At 35.9% G+C, this 19,246-nt stretch overlaps 1 protein-coding gene across 6 annotated transcripts in view; it reads left to right on the top strand.

The window, feature by feature from the left end:
• The window catches only part of ARHGAP32 (Rho GTPase activating protein 32), a 296,673-nt gene that overhangs the window by 191,918 nt on the left and 85,509 nt on the right, over positions 1-19,246 (top strand). For 5 of the 6 annotated variants that reach the window (XM_032356447.1, XM_032356450.1, XM_032356448.1 and 2 more), the window contains 4 exons: positions 7,775-7,912; positions 10,092-10,184; positions 11,090-11,212; positions 12,724-12,801. In XM_032356447.1, the coding sequence (XP_032212338.1) occupies positions 7,775-7,912; positions 10,092-10,184; positions 11,090-11,212; positions 12,724-12,801 (432 nt within the window). Of the gene's footprint in view, positions 1-7,353; positions 7,373-7,774; positions 7,913-10,091; positions 10,185-11,089; positions 11,213-12,723; positions 12,802-19,246 lie in introns of those variants that run through there. The other variant, XM_032356452.1, reaches the window with a different exon arrangement.

Raw genomic sequence — 19,246 nt, 5'->3', positions numbered from 1 at the left:
TGCTGAGCAGAGAGCCCATTGCGGGGCTCAATACCAGGACCCTGGGATCATGACCTGAGCCGAAGGCAGAGGCTTTAACCCACTGAGCCACCCAGGTGCCCCTGGATTTTTTTTTTTTTTAATAAATAGTGTATCCCTGTAAATGTATCTTCTCTTCCTTATTATTTTCTTAATAACACTTCTTTCTTCTACCTTACTTTAAGAATACAGTTAAGAAAAAAAGAATATAGTACATAATATAACATATAAAATATGCTTTTTGGCTTTTTCTGTTATTCCGTGGCTTCCAGAGTAGACTATTAGAAGTTATGTTTTGGAGGAGCAAAACTTAATATGTATATTTTTTTTAGAAAAAGATTTTATTTGTTTATTTGACAGACAGATCACAAGTAGGCAGAGAGGCAGGCAGAGAGAGAGGAAGGGAAGCAGACTCCCCGCTGAGCAGAGAGCCCAATATGATCCCAGGACCCTGAGATCATGACCTGAGCCAAAGGCAGAGGCTTAATCCACTGAGCCACCCAGGTGCCCCAATATGTGGATTTTTGACTGTGCATCGAGGTCAGTGCCCCATGTTGTTCAAGGGTCAATTGTATTTTATTCAGTTTATTTGGAAATTTGATGATTAAACTGCATCTGAAATTTTTGCATATGAAATTTCAGGTTCTTTCGTATCTGCTAAAATGGGAGGTATTTTACTATATTTAGAATTTTCTCAGTGAATTTAACAGTTTTAGATGATTTGCAAACTATATTAAGGTTTTAATTTTGTGAATGATAATCTGTTTAAAAGAAAAGATTTTACTGGGATAAGAACATTTTTAAAAAATCGAAAGAAATCAGTTCACTGTTGTATAATTTTGACTGAATTTTGACATCCAGTCCCCCACCATACCACCACTTACTTTTCTAGGTTCTTTTGCATTTTTGTGGTTGGTGGTTATTTATTTCCTTGAGTAAACTGCTTAGAAAGAAGAAAACATGACTACTTTTTAAAAATTAGTATATTTTTTAGAATAGTTTTAGGTTCACAGAACACTTTAGTGAAAAGTTCAAGGTTCCTGTATACCTCTTATCCCCACATATGCTCAACCTTGTTCACTATGGACATCTTTCCCCCCAACCTGGTATCTTTGTTACAATTGATACTACATATCTTTGCCACCAAGGGTTTAGTCATCGTGTTGTACATTCTGTGGGTTTGGACAGATTTATAATAATATATACCCACCATATGGTATCATACAAAATAGTTTCATTGCCCTAAAAATTCTCTGTGCTGTATTTATCTTTCACTTCTCCCTAACCAGTGGTAACCACAGATATTTTTATTGTCTCTGTAGTTTTGTTTTTTTTCAAAATGTCGTATAGTTTGAATTATTACAGTATATAGCCTTTCCAGCTTGGCTTCTTTTACTTAGTAATATGCATTCAAGTTTCCTCCATGTCTTCTCATGGTTTCTTTCTTCTTAGTGCTGGATAATATTCCATTGCTTGGATCTACCACAGTTTACATACACTACCACATTACATCCACCAGCTGAAGGACATCTTGATTGCTTGTAAATTTCAGCATGAATAAAGTTGCTATAAACATTCACATGCAGGCTTTTGTGTGGATATAACTTTTAGCTTACTTGATAAATACCAAGGAGTCTAGTTGCTGGAACCTATGGTAAGGTATGTTTAGTTTCATAAGAAACTGACATACTGTCTTCCAAAGTGGGTTTACCATTTTGTATTCCTACTAGCAATGAAATAAATATCCTGTTGCTTCACATCTTTGTGAGCATTTGGTTTTACTAGTTCTGGATTTTTGCCATTCTGATAGGTGTGCAGTAGTATCTCATCTTAGTTTGCATTTCGCTGATAACATGTGATATGGAACATCTTTTCATATACTTAGTGATCATTTACGTATCTTTTTGGTGAGGTCTCTGTTAAGGTCTTTGGACCATTTTTAAATCAGTTGTTTTCTTATTGTTGATTTTTAAGAGTTCTTTGTATATTAGGGATAATAGTCCTTTATCAGAAAAATCTTTTGTCAAGATTTTCACTCAAGTCTATTACTTGTTTCTTCATTTTCTTGATGGTGTCTTGACACAGCAGAAAATTTTTATTTCATCGACAGCTCATCAATTCTTTCATGGATTGTGCCTCTAGTGTGGTTTCCTAAAAGTCTCTCACCAAACCCAAGATCATCCCTGTATTCTCCCATGTTACTTTCTGAGTTTTATTGTTTGAATTTTACGTTAAGGTCTGTGATCCATTTTGAGTGATTTTGTGAAAGCTATAAGGCTATATTTATATTTTTTCCCTGTTGATTTTTTCAACACTAGTTTTTGAAAAAGCTTTTTATCTATTTTATTGCCTTTTCTCTTTTGTCAAAGTTTGGTTGATGATATTTAGGTATTTCTGGGCTCTCTATTTTGTTACATTGGTGTTTTTATTTTTTTTGCCCATACCATACTGTTTTGGTTATTGTAGCTTTCAGATAAGTCTTGAAATCACTTAGTGTCATTCTTCCAACTTTGTTCTTCTCTGTCAATATTGTGGTAGCTATTCTTGGTCTTTTGCCTCTTTATACAAACTTTAGAAACAGTTTGTTGATATTAACAAAAATAACTTGCTTTGGTTTTGATTGGCATAGCACTGTGAATCCTGATCAAGTTGGGCAGAATAGACATCTTGACAATATTGAGATTTCTTATCCTTGAACATGATATAGCTCTCAAATTTTTTAGTCCTTTGTTTACTTCTACCAGAGACTTATACTTTTCTTCATATAGATCTTGTACATAGTTTTTTAGACTTAGACTTAACTTTTTCTTTTTTTGGAGGGTGCTGATATAAATGCTATTGTGTTTTTAATTTCAAATTGAGCTTATTCATTTTGGCGCCTAGGAAAGCAGTTGACTGGATATTAACTTTGTATTCTGCTTTTTGGTATAATCAGTTAGTAGTTCCAGAAGGATTTTAGATAATTATTTTGTAGTGTATACCTAAATGATTATGTCTTCTGTGTGCAAAGACTGTTTAATTTCTTCCTTGTCCATTTGTATATCTTCTATTTCCTTTTCTTGCCTTAATGCATTAGCTAGGAATTCCAGTAGAGGGTCGAAAAGCAGTGGAGAGAGGGGACATCCTTACCTTGTTCCTGATCTTATTTGGAAAGCTTCAGGTTTCTCACTATTACATATGATACCCACTGTAGATTTTATAGACAGTCTTTATCAAGTTGAGGAAGTATCCCACTAACCTTAGTTTACTGAGAATTTTTACATTGATTGAGTGTTGGATGTTTGCAAACAGTTTTTGTACATTTGCCAATGTGGTCATGTGTTTTTACTTCTTTAGCTTATTGATGTGATTAATTTCATTAACTAATTTTGAATTTTGAACCAGCTTTACATGCATACCTGTGATAGATTCCACTTGATTTTTGTATATAATTATTTTCCATGTTGTTGGATTCAGTTAGCTAATAATGTTGATTTTTTTTCATCAGTGTTCTTGAGAGATGTGTTCTGTAGTTTTCCTTTTTTTGTAATGTCTTTGTCTTGTTTTGGTAGCTTGTTAATTCTAGCCTTATAGAATGAATTGGGAAGTATTCCCTCTGTTTCAATCTTCTGAAAGAGAGTCTAGGGAATTAGTATAATTTCTTTCTTAAGTATTTATTTCTTAAATATTTGTTATATTTGTTATAATTCAAACATTGTGAATCTTGGCCTGGAGCTTTCTCTTTTGGAAGCTTATTAATTATTGATTCACTATTTTAACTAGATATAGGCCTTATTCAGATTGTCCATTTCTTTTTGTGTAAATTTTGTCAGATTGTGTCTTTTGAGGATCTGGGTTAGTTTCATCTAGGTTAACATATATGAGCATAGAAGTTATTTATAGTGTTTATTATCCTTTTAATGTTCATATCTGTTGTGATGTTCTCTCTTTCATTCCTGATATTAGTAATTTGTGTTTTCTCTTCTTTTTCTTTTACTTAGCTCACTAGGGGTTTGTTGATTTTACCAATCTTACCAAAGAATCAGCTTTTGGTTTTGTTAATTTTCTCTGTTGATTTCCTGTTTTCAAGTTTATTGATTTCTACTGTAATTTTTTTTATTTAGTCTGTTTGCTTCGGTTTAATTTTCTGTTTTTTAATTTTGCTGTTTTTTTGTTTTTTGTTTTTTTTTTTAAAGATAGAACTGTAGATAATTGAGTTTAGCTCTTTATTTTTTTCTAGCCTTCTATGTCTCTCCAGTTCTGGGAAGAGCAGTTTGCCCTGTCACCTCATTTCTCTCATAGATCTATGAAGAGTTACTGATTTTTCAGTTTGTTACTTGTTAGGACAGCTTTTTACTTGTTCAGATTTTTATTTGTTAGGACAAAAGGGGCAATCTCTAAGCTCTTTATATACTGGAAAAGAAATTGGAAGTCTGATTTACTTTTAAACTGACAATAAGATCATTTCTGAAATACGACTGAATCACAATGTGTTTTCATTGGGCTTCTTATTTTTATTGGTGCTTGATAAGACAGAGCCAGAGGAACTAAAAAGCTGACCTTGCAGAACAAATGTAAAGCACAAAATCCTCTTTTAAAAATACATTTTAAATGTATTGTAGGGAGAAGTCTTAAGTAAGAAAGCCCTACCAACTTCTTTCTTACTTCTTTTAAGCAAAAAATTAATAGCTGGAACTGGTAATTCAGCCAGTATGGAAAATAACCTGTGACCTCTAAAGATACATTACTTCCCTAGTTGAAACCCTGATGTACTTAAAGGTAATCAGTAATGGTGTTGTTTCCTTTGAGTTTCTGCACTTTTGGTGACCAGTCATTTGTTCTGCTGAATACTGTGGGGAATTGTTTAGAAACTCTGTTTTCTAATTTTACTATGTTTGGCCCAGAACAAGTTCTCTAAGTCAATAAAGAATAGAAATAACCATCATGTACTGAGCCATTTCTGTTACCTGGTCCTCTACTAATCACTTTACATTAATTTACTTCATTAAATTCTTAAACAGCCAGGACTCACAGTGGGGACATTCTGATCCTAACATCAATTTCTTAGCTCTTTCTTTATGTCAAGAGGTAAATCTGTTTATTTTCAGAATCTGTGCAGGTAATGTAAATAAGGTAAATAGCATGCTATGATAATTACTCGGGCAAATTAGACTTTGCAGTGCTGTACCTAAAGTAGTCATATGCACTTTTTTTAAAAACACTTTGGGCCAAACCCAAATCAGAAGATGGAGTGGATAAATTTAAAATACTGTGGGTCACGGCAGTAAAACCTTCGTGTCCAGATGATAATATAATTGAATTATTCTTATTTGACATGTATTTTAATTGATACTCTCTCACATAACCTATCTGAAATTTTGAGTGAATTACTTAATTTGTGATTAGATCCATAGAGAAGGAAATAAAATTTTGTCACTTGTTTTGGACAATGCACTGAATACTTGCTGTATACTAAAGGTATAAAATGCATTTATGCATTATAAAATGCACATGTTCTCACCTTTAGAATAGGAACACAAAAGAATGGGACCTTGTATCTATGATAATTGGTTCTTCTAAAATATATCCAGAGTATGAAACAAAAAAGTCAGTATCTGTTTAATCTCTGTGATAGAGACATAAGTATGTGATAAATTTTTTGATGTACGTTTCTGATATTTGAAGCATCCCATAATTTTAAAAAGGTGTATGAAAGAGAAAATAATTGCAACTATAACCTGTTTTTATTTTTTTTTTCTACCTTTGTTGTTTCTTTCTTTCTTTTTTTCTTTTTTGTCATGCAAAGGAACAAGTATTTAACCCCCTGTGGTACTTAGGAAATCTTTGGGTTCAAAGGCAGTGGTAGAGCTGAGAAAACAGAGGAACTTACTTCAGCAAAGAGTAAAAGAATGACTTTTCATAGCAGAAGAAACAACACTTAAAGATCAGGGAGGCAAGAAGGGGAGCAAACATCTCAAACTGAATAAATGCAAGTAATTGAGCATAACTGGAAGCAAAGAAAGGACATGGAGGAGTGAGGACTGAGATCAGCATATAAATTTAGATAGAGCTCAGAGGATGAAAGCCGTGATATGTGCAGATATGTTTGGACTTTATCCTTTATCCTGTGGCTCCCATTTCAGGCTGATCATCAGAATTAACTGAATCCCATTTCAGCTATTTCAGCCTCATGGAACTAGTATTTCTTAGAACAGTGACCAGGACACTGTTTGTTAAAAGTCTCTGCCACGTGTATTTTCTTATTTCATTCTAGTAAACCCTCTCAGACAGGGAATTAGTATTGTTCTCCACCCATGCAGTATAGAATTACAGTCCAGAGTAGGACAATACGAGTTTATCATGTTAGTTTTAACATACCTGTGGTTAGAATTCAATATGTCTCTCTCCTGGGAAGTGATGCCTTCTGTTTCTGCCCCTTTAGGCTGGGGCAAATGGAGAAGAGCTACACTGCATTTCTTCAGTTCTGAGATGGTCGCTCTGATGGGTATTTCCTGCACTCCTTCCAGATTTTTTATGAGGTGAATGCCTCTGTATAAAATTAGGTTCAGTTGCAAAACTAAATGGGTGTGCACTTGGGACCTGCTCATTAGTGCTGACCATGGGAGTTTTTGAAGGAATTGTGATAATGTTTACCTGATAAGCTTTGTGTTTTGTACTGGTGGGGAGGGAGCAGGGGAGATCAAAGGTAGAGAGTATTAGCAGTAAGAGAAGATGTTCATCCCTACTAAAGCTTGGGTTATAAAAAGTAATAGAGTCAAGAGAAAATTAGAAGGTAGAATGTAGTAAATATGCTCTGTGAGTGGATTTTCATTTTTTTTTCTTTTTTTAAAGATTTTATCCATTCACCTGACAGGCAGAGATCACAAGTAGGCAGAGAGGCAGGCAGAGAGACAGAGGAGGAAGCAGGCTCCCCACTGAGCAGAGAGCCCGACGTGGGGCTCGATCCCAGGACCCTGGGATCATGACCTGAGCTGAAGGCAGAGGCTTTAACCCACTGAGCGACCCAGGTGCCCTGGATTTTCATTTTTGATGAGCTTGCGAGATTGGGCAAGGAGAGGAAGAAAGCCTGTGATTGTTGGGAGGTATAATGAGTTCTAGATAATACATCCATATCCAATGCATATCGACTAGGACTTCAGTGGTTTCGATTTTCTAGTCTTAGTCTTAGAAAATGTTGGTGATAACTATCGATAACTTCGTTTTATTTTTCTTTAATTTTTGATAATATTCTCCCATCCAAAATTATTTTATGGTTCTTTCTGTGGGTTTAAGGTCACATGCTGTCTTACCGTCTAGCAGTTATTACTCCCAAAGAGAGCCAGTGGACTTTCTACAGGCCAGCGGTAGAAAGATGGTCAGTGGAGAGTTTTATCTTATTTTCCCTTACTGACATTTTAATGTACTATAACTCACTAGGGTGTTTCAGAGTTTACCTATTTACCTGGGCACCTGGGTGGCTCAGTTGGTTGAGTGTCTGACTCTTGGTTTTGGCTCAGGTCACGATGTCGTGGGTTGTGGGGTCCAGCCTGGCATTCACATTAGGCTCCATGCTCAGCAGGAAGTCTGCTTGAGGGTTCTCTCCCTCTTCCTCCTCCTGACCCCTGCTCATGTGGTTTCTTTCTCTCTCTTAAATAAGTAAATAAATCTTTAACTACTTACCTATTTACTGTGAAGTTGATGAGCTTTTCATCAGCAAATGTAAAATATCCTGAATATAAAGTCATTGTAGAAAAGCTTCTTTTCTTTCTTACCATAGGGCAAAAGTTGGATTGTTAAAAGAAGTTATGAAGATTTTCGGGTACTTGATAAACATCTCCATTTGTGTATTTATGACCGACGATTCTCCCAACTCTCAGAGCTTCCCCGTTCTGATGCCCTGAAGGACAGTCCAGAGGTAAGCATTTAGTACTTGCAGCAGTAATCACTGTATATAAATTAGCAGAAAGTTTTGTGTGTATACTAAATAAAAGCTTATATTGAACAATCAGGATGACTCCTGGGATAATTTAATTATTTCACAATAAAAAAATTAGTAATGCTCTAAAGAATGTTTAGAATTAAAGTAGGCCTGGGTAGCTCAATGGATTAAAGCCTCTGCCTTCGGCTCAGGTCATGATCTCAGGGTCCTGGGATCAAGCCCCACATCAGGCTCTCTGCTCAGCGGGGAGCCTGCTTCCCTTCCTCTCTCTCTTTCTGCCTCTCTGCCTGCTTGTGATTTCTGTCTATCAAATAAATAAATAAAATCTTAAAAAAAATAAAGTAGGTTTGGAGTGTAATTCTATAAAAAAATTCATAATATATAAACACACTACCTATATGAGCAGACCATTCTTTAAAGGGAACAAAAAATATGGAAGCAAAAATATGGAAAAATGTTGACCTCCCTAATAATTAGAGAAAGGCGTAGTTTATGATGACATGCCGTTATCTGTGCCCTTACCTCCACTCCTGCCATACTTCTAGTAAAAAGAGAAAAAATTTTTTAAAAATTTAAATGAGAAGAGATTCTTTAAAACATCAGAAGAGAACAACCATCAAAATTGTGAGGAATCTTTGGGAGTGGGTGGGGTAAGATTTATGGAGATGAGCAAATACAGTAGAAAAAACATGTACAAGAGGATTGAAGAAGACAAACTAGAAGTCTTGATTGTATAAGCTAAATAAATAAAATAACTGAAAAGAGCAAACAAGGCTGTCCTCAGAGAGAAAGTAAGGTGATCAGCCGTGGAATGAGAGCAGAGTTGTATAAAAATAAAAAAATCAGAGATCTTAGAAATGAACATGTGCTTACTTAAGTTCATTTTAGTCATCACAGACCTGAATAGTTGGACTGTGTGCAACATGGACACAGATGAAGAGAGCATTAGTGAGCTGGGAGAGCAAATTTTTTAAGAATATAGCTCCAGAACAGAGAGAAGGATGAAAAGTTGGGGGAGAATAATGGAAATCACAGAGAATAGATCCTGAAGTTCCTACTTCCCTTTTTTAGGAGTTCTATGAGGATACAGTAGATGGAAGTAATTAAAAATTAATATAAGAAACTCCCTAAAACTAAAAAAAGTCATGTTTCAGATCAGATGGGCCCAGTAAGTGCTAAGTATGATGACTGGAAAGATATGCATTTAGAGACACTATAGTGAAATTTCAAAATGCCAAAACAGAAAACCCAGAAAGATTTTGGAGAGCAAAACGCTTTCTTAAAAAAATAAGAATTGTTTTGACATTAGACTCCTCAGCAGGCGCGTTGGATGCTTGAAAAGAGTGCAGGTACTTTTCACATCCCGAGGGGAAGCCCTTTCAAATTTCTAATTAATTCCAAGGCAGTTAAGAAGGTAGGACAAAGTAGCGATCTCCTCAGTCTTGTAAGAACTGACACAGCAGCAGGGTCTCAGGAACATCTTAAAGTCACAGATTCTTTTGTATCATAGGGAATCTTGAAGTCCATCTCCGTTTCCCATCTCCACCTACTTGTCACATTTTTCTTTCTCAGGCTGTCTCAGGACATGGCCACCAAGAAAAGTTCCCAGGTTTTTATTCTCTCTTTTTAAGACAGCCACCAGAATGAGTTGAAATTTTGTATCATAATTCCTAATTCTTACTATAACTCTTGTTAGGACAGCTAATTGGTCCTGGACCATTCCACGGACCCATGGTGTGCAATTGCACATGAACGTGGCTGTCCTGTCACAGCTGCATGCATGGAAGATTACAGCAGGTCCCGGAGAGTTTCAAGGTAGCCAGGAGGAGGTTGGGCAGAAAAGGCCAAGTACGTCTGTGTCTGCTATAATTATCTTTTTTATATTTTCAGTATAAAATTAAAGACAGCAATAAGGTTAGAAGCTATAAACTAGTATGACCCCTGATGACAAGGAGATAGCAGTTAAAGTTCTTTACAAGACAGGGGATTCCTGTGTAAGTGCCTGTGGTTTCACTTAATGGAACTCTTGAGCCTCTGTGAAGAATCCCCTATAACTATTAAAATGCCTAAAAATCTGCAGATTTTTCCCCAGTTACTTGAACAGAGTGCTGCATCTTGACTTTGAGTTACCACTGAATCTTTTCTTTCCCTTTAGTCTGTCACTCAGATGCTTATGGCTTACCTGTCCCGCCTTTCAGCAATTGCTGGCAACAAGATCAATTGTGGACCTGCCCTTACTTGGATGGAGGTATTATCCAATTCACCTCGTATCAAAATTTATTTTTAAACTGTCTACTTCAGAAATTTAATATTAATTTAATTTTGATAGCTATTGAGTTTCAGGAATCCAAGAAAAGGAGTTTATTCTTATTTTTTGGAAAGATAAAGTGATACATTAAGGATTTTTTATCTCAGATCTATCTTTCTTTGAGAATCCAGTAAACTAATTTAAATATATCTTGTAAATTGCAATGGCACCTCTTACTTTGGTATTTAATGTATTAATGTGTGTGGATATATATATATATATATATATATATATATATATATATATAGTGTGTGTGTGTGTGTGTATATATGTGTGTGTGTGTATTTAATTGACTTAGTAATTGAAAATACTTTTCAATTATTTATGAGCAAGAGATAATTCACCTTTTGAAGAGTCCAATTTAAGATTAAGTATTGCATATTACAGTATCCAGAAAATATGCTAGGTATTTCTCCTTAATTTGCATATGTAAAATTATATTAATCTGTCCTCTCAGTAGAAATTGGAAGACAGGATGGAAAATAGAATATGGAACTTAGAGCCAACCTGCATTAAGATATTGGCTCTTCCATTTTTGGCTGTGTGATCTTGGACAAATTATTTAATTTCTCATGAATTATATAACCTCTTTTAGCTTTAGCATCTTCATCTTTAAATGATGATAATGGTGTTAAGTATCTTTTAGAGTTATGAGGATTAAATCATGTTCTGTGCACAGCACAATGACTAGTATACACTAAGTATCAATATATAATAGTAGTTTTTTAAAGATTCTTCAGGTGTGGTTTCTCAAAATCAAATTGAATGCTTTTTATGAATAGTCAAAGAAAGTTTTGCAAGTCCCATGTCTTTAACCATCTCATAGTTCATTTTCTTTGTTATAGATTGATAATAAGGGAAATCATCTTCTAGTTCATGAGGAATCATCCATTAACACTCCTGCTGTTGGTGCTGCCCACGTTATCAAGAGGTACACTGCTCGGGCCCCTGACGAATTGACTTTAGAGGTAAATGACTAAAGACTCAGGCCCTTTTCCTGTACTTCATTGTCTTTCAGCCTGGAATGCCATCTATTTTTATTAAATGACCATATTCATCCTTGAAAATTCAGCTTGTATCTCCCATTTCTTTTAGGAAGTCATCTTTGATCTTCTTCCTACTCTGTGCAAATACCTATCCCCAAATAGCCTGGATTGACTTTCTTTTTTCTTTCTTTCTTTTTTTTTTTTTTTTAATTTTATATTTAAGTAATCGCTACATCTAATATGGGGCTTGAACCCACAACCTCGAGATCAAGAGTTGCATGCTCCATGACTGAGCCAGCCCAGCACTCCTATCCCTGACATTTCACTTATTACACTCAGTCAGAGTTGTTATCCTGTTTATCTCCATGACCTTGAGAGTCAGTCTTTTGTCTTTGTGTTTTTAGTACTAAAAACGATAACCAATGATACTTTCTTCTCATTGTTTGTTCAAAGATTGAGTTAAAGAACAGATGAAAAGTGAAAAGAACATTTCTTGCTATCAGATACAAAAGGAGGAGAATTAAGTTTCTTTAATATTGACTGATGAGGCAAAAAAACTGCTAACAGTTGCTCAGTTTAAGAAAAAACGATACAGAGTTTTAGGTTCCATACATAAAGGAATGCACGTCTTGAAAGATGCCATGTCTGTTAGCAAGAATGAAGTGAAGATAACTCTTTCATGGCCTGAGAGATCAGTTGTTAATATACAAAGAAAAATTCTTAAAGCAATATGTATACCATAGTAATACTGTTCTGAAGTACTTTACTATGTTTTAACCTAGAAATCGTAACTTATTTTGTTTGAAGAGTGTAACTCCCATTCAATATATTGTTTGAAACTATCATTATGATTTTTGTACTTATGATTTTGCAAAAGTTTGTATACACTGACTAGTTTGTCATTTAGAGTGAAGAAAGTAGGCTATTAAGTGAAAATGTTATATTGTACCATCTATTGAAAAAAGTATAGTTGTCATCCAACTTTATACTTACTGTGGGTAACCAGGTGATTGTAGACATTGCAAGCCTTTGTTATATGATTAAATAAAATATATCAAATGCTCAAAACAGTACACTAAATGTTATTAATAAAAGCTATGGTTGTTCTAAATATGAATGCTTTAAACTGTCCCTTGTAAGTGGATCTCATCCCTTTTAGTAACAGTAACAATATTTTAGCAGAAGTGGTGATGGTGGTATGACACCTGGCATTCAAAAATCATATGGTCTAAATTTGGCTTTCTGAAGTTCCTGCACATATGTTGCTTGGATCCCCATCTTCGTGCTTCTTAACTTTTTTTAGAACTCTTCTTTACAGATGGTAAAGATTATTAAATTTTTTACAGAAAAAGGTATTATGTTTTTCCAGAAATAATTATCCTGAGAATAAGGATTTACTTTAATTTTTTCTTCTAGTTCAGATTTTAAATTCTAGACATAACAATTGGTTTAAAATTTGACTAAAAGGTTTCACTTAAAATTCTTCCTTGTAGGTGGGAGACATCGTTTCTGTTATTGACATGCCCCCAAAAGTGTTAAGCACATGGTGGAGAGGCAAGCATGGATTTCAGGTAGGCAGCAAAGACTTAGGTGTGAAGAAGTTCAAAAAACAGGTTTTGTTTATTCTTCAGTAATATTTCTCTTTACAGCATGTACTGGCAATGGACTTTGTCAGCAGAGATAGAAAAATGTAGATGATATTAGACTTGGATTTCCTTTTCTGCTTACTCTGTGGTTGTTTAATCTTCTTTTTTAAATGGTGGTATAACCAAAGTTTGAACAGAATTACAGGTCTGATGACCACTTTTAGATTATCAGGCCTATAACTCCACCTTGCTTTTAATACTGGTTTTGAATCATAATTCACATATTTTTTCTGTTCTCTAGAATTAAGTCAGTTTGATCAACATTTTTTATAAAAAGGTATTTTAACTGATATTTAAATAATATGTTAATTGCATACCAACAATGGCATCTAAAGCAGTCTCATTTCTTTTTTTATATATTCCTAAATAATTTGAGAGCTAATGATGGACTCTTTAGATTGACTAACACTAATATCCATAGGATATGTAGGTTTTCTTTTATCAGTTAAAATCATCCATAGAAGAGCATCTGAAAATGCCTTAAAATTGTGTCTTTAGTATGTAACCTGTGAATTTTTTATGGATTTTGTGGTCTTCTTATAAAGGTGTTCCTAAAATGCTACATAAATAAAATGTTCATTCTATATAGCTAGAAATACTAGTAACTATTATATAAATATCTTGAGCTTTGCATGTTAAATGGAAACTAGTATTAGGTTTTTATAAAATATATTTTATTTAAAAATAATCATACAGTTTAAAACAGGATAGCATGGTGTTAAGAGTGTGGGCTTTGGTGCCAGATTGCCTGGGTGTTATGCTCTGTTACCTTGAGCTTGTTAATTTTACTTCTCTGTGCCTCAGTTTCCTCATTTGTAAAGTGGGGATTGTAAGACCCTTCTTTGTTTCGTAGGATTATGGTAAAGATTTCATATTCGAGGTTAAAATATGTGAAGTACATAGACTAGGCCTGATGCATATTTTTCAAAAAAAATGTTGATTTTTAAGTTTAAGTAATTCTGTTTTTTTTTATAAATTTAATTTTATTTAAATTTTTATAAAATTTAATTTTATCTATCCATTATAAAGTCATCTATAGCAATTTAATTTGTTGATGAAGACCAGGAAAATCATATTCATATTATGCCACAAATTCTCTTGTTTGTATAGTTGGGGTCTTTTATTTGTCTCATTTCTTAATTGCTATGCATAATTGGTGCATTTGATTAAATGTAAAACTAAATAGAAAAGTAGGGTCATCTTTTTTCCTATTAAGTGGTCAATTCTCCATATTCATAAACTGTAGGGTCTAAGAGATGATTAAAAAAATAAATTTGGCTTTAAGATGGCTGTTTTTTTCTTGATTTTGCTATCTTTCTTATAATTATAGACAAGTTATTTGCTTTCTTTGTACTTGAGCTTCTTCTTAATTGGAAAGTTCCATTTAAAATCTCTCTAGTTATTCTCAGCATTTTCCTTCTATTATTGTAAAACTGGTAGTAGGTTTTCCCTTTTTTCATGTGACAGATAATTTATTGAGATCTGACTCTGTGCTAGGCGTAGATTTATCTTCCTAACTCTTTTATTTAGGGTCACACGGAATAGTTTCTTGCCTAAACAGATTATTCTTTTAAATATTAATATATAAATTAACAATTATTAAAAATTAGCTTGTTGCCAAAATATATTAAAAATAAAAATAGATTTTTAAACTTACACAGGATTTATTTTTAATTGATAATGAAAGGATATTTTATATAGCATTGCTGTTTGTTTTCATTCTAATTGGTCCTGGAAGGGCTGTCATTTCTGTTTCTATCATGCTAGAAAATACGGATTTGAGAAGAGTTGATTGTGGGCATTGGAGGGGGGGTGTCACCCGTAAAAACTAGGAGAAGTCTTTAAACATCACTGTCAAAATGTCATTTGTAAGAGGAGTCCAGTACTTTAAGGAAATAATGCACACAGTGCACTCTTCCTTGATGTTCCTAAGCGCTCATCCATTCCATTTGTAAGACTGCCTCATGGGTTATTGCAGGGAAGGTGTGAATGGGAAGGCATGTACTGAACATCTGTTATGTGCAAAGTACTACTGGGCACTTTATACACAATGTTTTCTTTAATCTCCACAAAACTATTAAACCCTTTTATGGAGGGGAAGCAGTTTGAGAGTGCTAATAAACAGTCAGGAAGAGATGGAGTAAGGACTGCTCCTTACTTATTCAGGTCTGCTCGATCACATTGCTTAAGAAGCACAAAGCATGATTTCTGCATTTACTCTTATATTACTAACTTTATTCTCGGTTTTCTACCGTATGGAAAGGAACATCTTTCCTTCTCAGCCAACAAAGGAATGCTGTAAAGATTAACCAACAGAGGACTGTAAGGCATACAGAATTACTGGTAGAAGCATTGCTATCACAATATGTTATGTTTTTATGTAATAATTAGTATATTGCATCTGGGGAAAAAACTCCTCTTCAAGCTCTTTGTAATGTTCTCTACCCTTGTTATGTATTTTTAAATGATGAGCATGTGTCCTTCCTTACTCAGATATTTTATCGAGAGAGGAAGATAATTATAATTTATTCCATGTATGTGATAATTATAGATGAGATTCCTGATTTTAAATTTTGAAATAACTGGAATAATGGCTTAGTCCACTGGTTTTCACATACGTATTTTTTAATTCGGTGGAATTGTTAATCAAACAGAATCTCACACAGAACCTCAGTGTGAGAAAAGGCAACAGTGGAGTTGTGCTGGTGAGGTTAGTTCAAGTCAGGTGCTCTGAGCCTTATTCCCAGGGGAGCATGTCTGATTGACCTCCCCTGGGTCTTGTGCAGCATACCAGAGGGGCCTTAGTAGAGCTGTGTATAAACACTACCATTGGAAAAGCACTTGTTTAGGTTTCTAGTAGTATATAGTGGTTATATTACCTCACAGGCTACTTTATAATTTTAATTTTTAAAAAAAATTTTATTTGTCAAAGAGAGAGAGAGAACACAAGCAGGAGGAGGAGCAGGCAGAGCAAGAGAGAGAAACAGGCTCTCTGCTGAGCAGGGAGCCTGATGTGGGACCCTGAGATCATGACCTGAGCTGAAGGCAGACGCTTAACCACCTGAGCCACCCAGGCATCCCTATAATTTTTATTTTTAAAAGCCAGTTAACATTCTCAAAATATTAGAAGAACTTGTTCTTTATAGGAAGCTTTTTAAAAATATTTTACTCATTTATTTATTTTAGAGAGAAAGAGTGGGAGCAGGGGGAGGAGCAGAGGGGGGAGGGACAAGCCGACTCCATGCCAAGCATGGAGCCTGATGTGGGGCTCAGTCTCACAACCCTGAGGTCATGACCTGAGCTGGAAATCAAGAGTCAGCCTCTTGACTGACTGAGTCATCGAGGCTCCCATATTAAGAATGTTTTTTATTGACTCCTTTTAGAAGGCTAATACTCAGATTTTTTTTTTTTATTTCTCTAATGTAAATTGTGTCTGAATTCTTGGAACTTCATAGATTCTGGTATAGATGGGTGGTACAAATTGAGAATGCAAATAACAATCACAAATATACTTCTGTGAATTTTTTTGTGTTCTCAAGTATTACTGTTTCTGAAGTTCGTCTCTTCCTTCATTTGTCTATTAGGTGATGATTGGTGGACACTGTAGCAAAATACTATAGCCTGGTTGACTTGAGAACTAGGAATTTATTTTCTTAGGCATTTTGGAGGCTGGAAGTTCAAGATGGAGGTGTTGTTAGAGTTGGTTTCTTCTGAAGTTTCTCCTCCCAGCTTACAGATGGTTGTCTTCTTGCCATGACCTCATACTCTTTCCTCTGTGTGCACACGTCCCCAGTGTCTCTGTCCTTGTGTCCTAATCACCCCTTCTTATCAGGACATCTGTCAGATTAGCATAGGCACACCCGTATGACTTTATTTAATCCTAATTGCCTCTTAAAAGGCCCCATCTCCATATATAGTCACATTCTGAGATACTGGGGGTGAGAGCTTCAACATATGAATTTTGGGGGGGATATATACAATTCAGCTCATCATAGGTGCCAACCAGCCCTTTAGGGCTGGTTTGAAGGCCATTAAGGTACTCTCACATAGACTTGATAAGGAACAGGGCCCTACCTGAGCCAGCTGTTCTCAGGCACAGCTTAGAGGCATTGGCCATAATTGCTGAGAGGCTGAGGGCTTTTGGAAGAAGCAGCCCCAGGGAGTGGCTGCTCCATGGGTGCTCTGCCCTCCCTCCCCCATCCTCAGGTGGCAAAGAGGCTGGGCAGCATTTGAAGGGGCCCACTTCATTCTCACAGGCTGGTATTGGGCTCTTACTTTGTTCATGGCAGAAGTCCCTCTCGGCTTTGAGCACCGTGCCCCAGGGTGGAACAAGGAAGGCAAACAGACCTCAGTGTTCCCCTCTGGGCCTCTTAGATACTTGGTAGGTTCAGAACCCAACAAGATTCCCTGGGAGTTCTAGGAAGGTTCCTGGAGGAGGTGATTTTGGAATGCAGAGTCTTGTGTATTTCTTTTGAGGATAGGATGTCCAGATGACTGAGGAGCACAGGTTAGACATGTAACTGCCCATAGCTAACTTGATTGATCTTGGACATACAGATGGACTTTGTAAACTGGGCTTTGTCAGTGGACCATGGGGGAGGACACACCAAGGTAGGAAGGCTGTGCTAATAGTGTAGGGGCTGGGCTTGACCTTGAGGTAGCTTTCAGTGGGTTTTTTCTGGGAGTCAAGACCATTTAGAGCTGACAGTTCTCAGGAGAGAAAATGAAGAGAAGCAAGGATGTGGGCCACTGCTTCCCAGGATGGAGGCCAGCTCTGGTGTGTGTCATGCTCTGAGCACTGCTGGAAAGCACTGCTGGAAATGTGATTGTCCGTGTGCAGGCCCTGTGCATCTCCACTTGCAGGTCTGCTCAACTTGATGTGTTTATGATGTATTACATAGATTCCACTTTTTCTTTTGTTACAGTCATGTGTGTTTGTTGTCTCTCTCCTTTCTGGCCAGCTCTCAAAGTATGACAAAGTCCAGGCATCAGTGCGGAAGCCTCCCCTTGGTATTGCTGTGAACTGATGCTGTACAGTGGCTCTTTTTTGTTTTTTAAAATTATTTTTTAATTAAAACAATAATAGACCTTTTTAAAGTATAAATTTATAGACTAATTGAACAGATAGTATACAGAGTTTCATATAATCACCTCCAATCCGGGCAGACATATACACAGCTTCTCTTGTTATTAACGTCTTGCTTTATAAATTCATTGTATAGAATTGGCAAAATGCTGATCTTTGTTGACCACCAGCTGATCTGCAGAGATTATAAACAACACAGAATAAGTCCTCTTTCTGGAAGCGCTGTCTAAGGATCTAATGCTTCTTAGATCCTTGGCCAAAGTCACCGGGATGCAGAATGTATGGATATATGTAATACAGAATGCCAGTTTCACATCCTGCCCCATAATGATTGAAATAGTTTTGGGTTTTTTAAATTATAATTAAATGAACCAAATTTCATACATTATTATTAGCTATAGCTCATTGTTTGCATTAAGGTTCGCTCTTTGTGTTGTATAGTTCTTTGGGTTTTAATAAAGGCATAATGACATGCATCAACCATTCCAGCTTCATACAGAGTAGTTTCACTGCCCTAAGCCCTGCGCTCTACCTTTTCATTCTTCTTTCCCCATAATCCCTGACAACTACTAATCATTTACTGTCTCCATAATTTTGCCTTTTCCAAAAAATCATAGAGTTGGAGTCCTCCAGTGTGTAGCCTTTCTAAATTGGCTTCTTTTCCTTAGCCATATGCATTTAATGTTCTTCCATATCTTTCCAAGGTTTGATAAGTCCTTTTTTGTCACTGATATTAATTGTGGATGTGTCATTTATTGCAGGACATCTTGGCTGTTTCCAGTTTTTGGCAGTTACTAATAAAGCTGCTGTAAACATCCATGTGCAGGTTTTTGTGTAGATATAAGTCTTCAGCTCCTTTGGGTAAATACCAGGGAGTGCAGTTGCTGCATCCTATGATAAGCCTGTGTTTAGCTTTGTAGAGAAACCACCAGGGGCGCCTGGGTGGCTCAATGGGATAAAGCCTCTGCCTTCAGCTCGGGTCATGATCTCAGAGTCCTGGGATCGAGCCCCACATCGGGCTCTCTGCTCAGCGGGGAGCCTGCTTCCTCCTCTCTCTCTCTGCCTGCGTCTCTGCCTACTTGTGATCTCTCTGTCAAATAAATAAATAAAATCTTTAAAAAAAAAAAAAAAAAGAAACCACCAAACCATCTTTCAAAGTGGTTGACCCGTTTTGCATTCCTCCCAGCAATGACACTGTTGAGCGTTCTCACCAACATTTGATAGTTCTCAGGGGTTTTTTTGGATTTTAGCCATTTTATTAGGTAGGTAGTGGTATTACATTAT

Source organism: Mustela erminea, chromosome 9 (assembly GCF_009829155.1).
Source record: "Mustela erminea isolate mMusErm1 chromosome 9, mMusErm1.Pri, whole genome shotgun sequence".
Lineage (NCBI taxonomy): Eukaryota > Metazoa > Chordata > Mammalia > Carnivora > Mustelidae > Mustela > Mustela erminea.
This window is presented reverse-complemented; position numbering and strand designations above follow the sequence as displayed.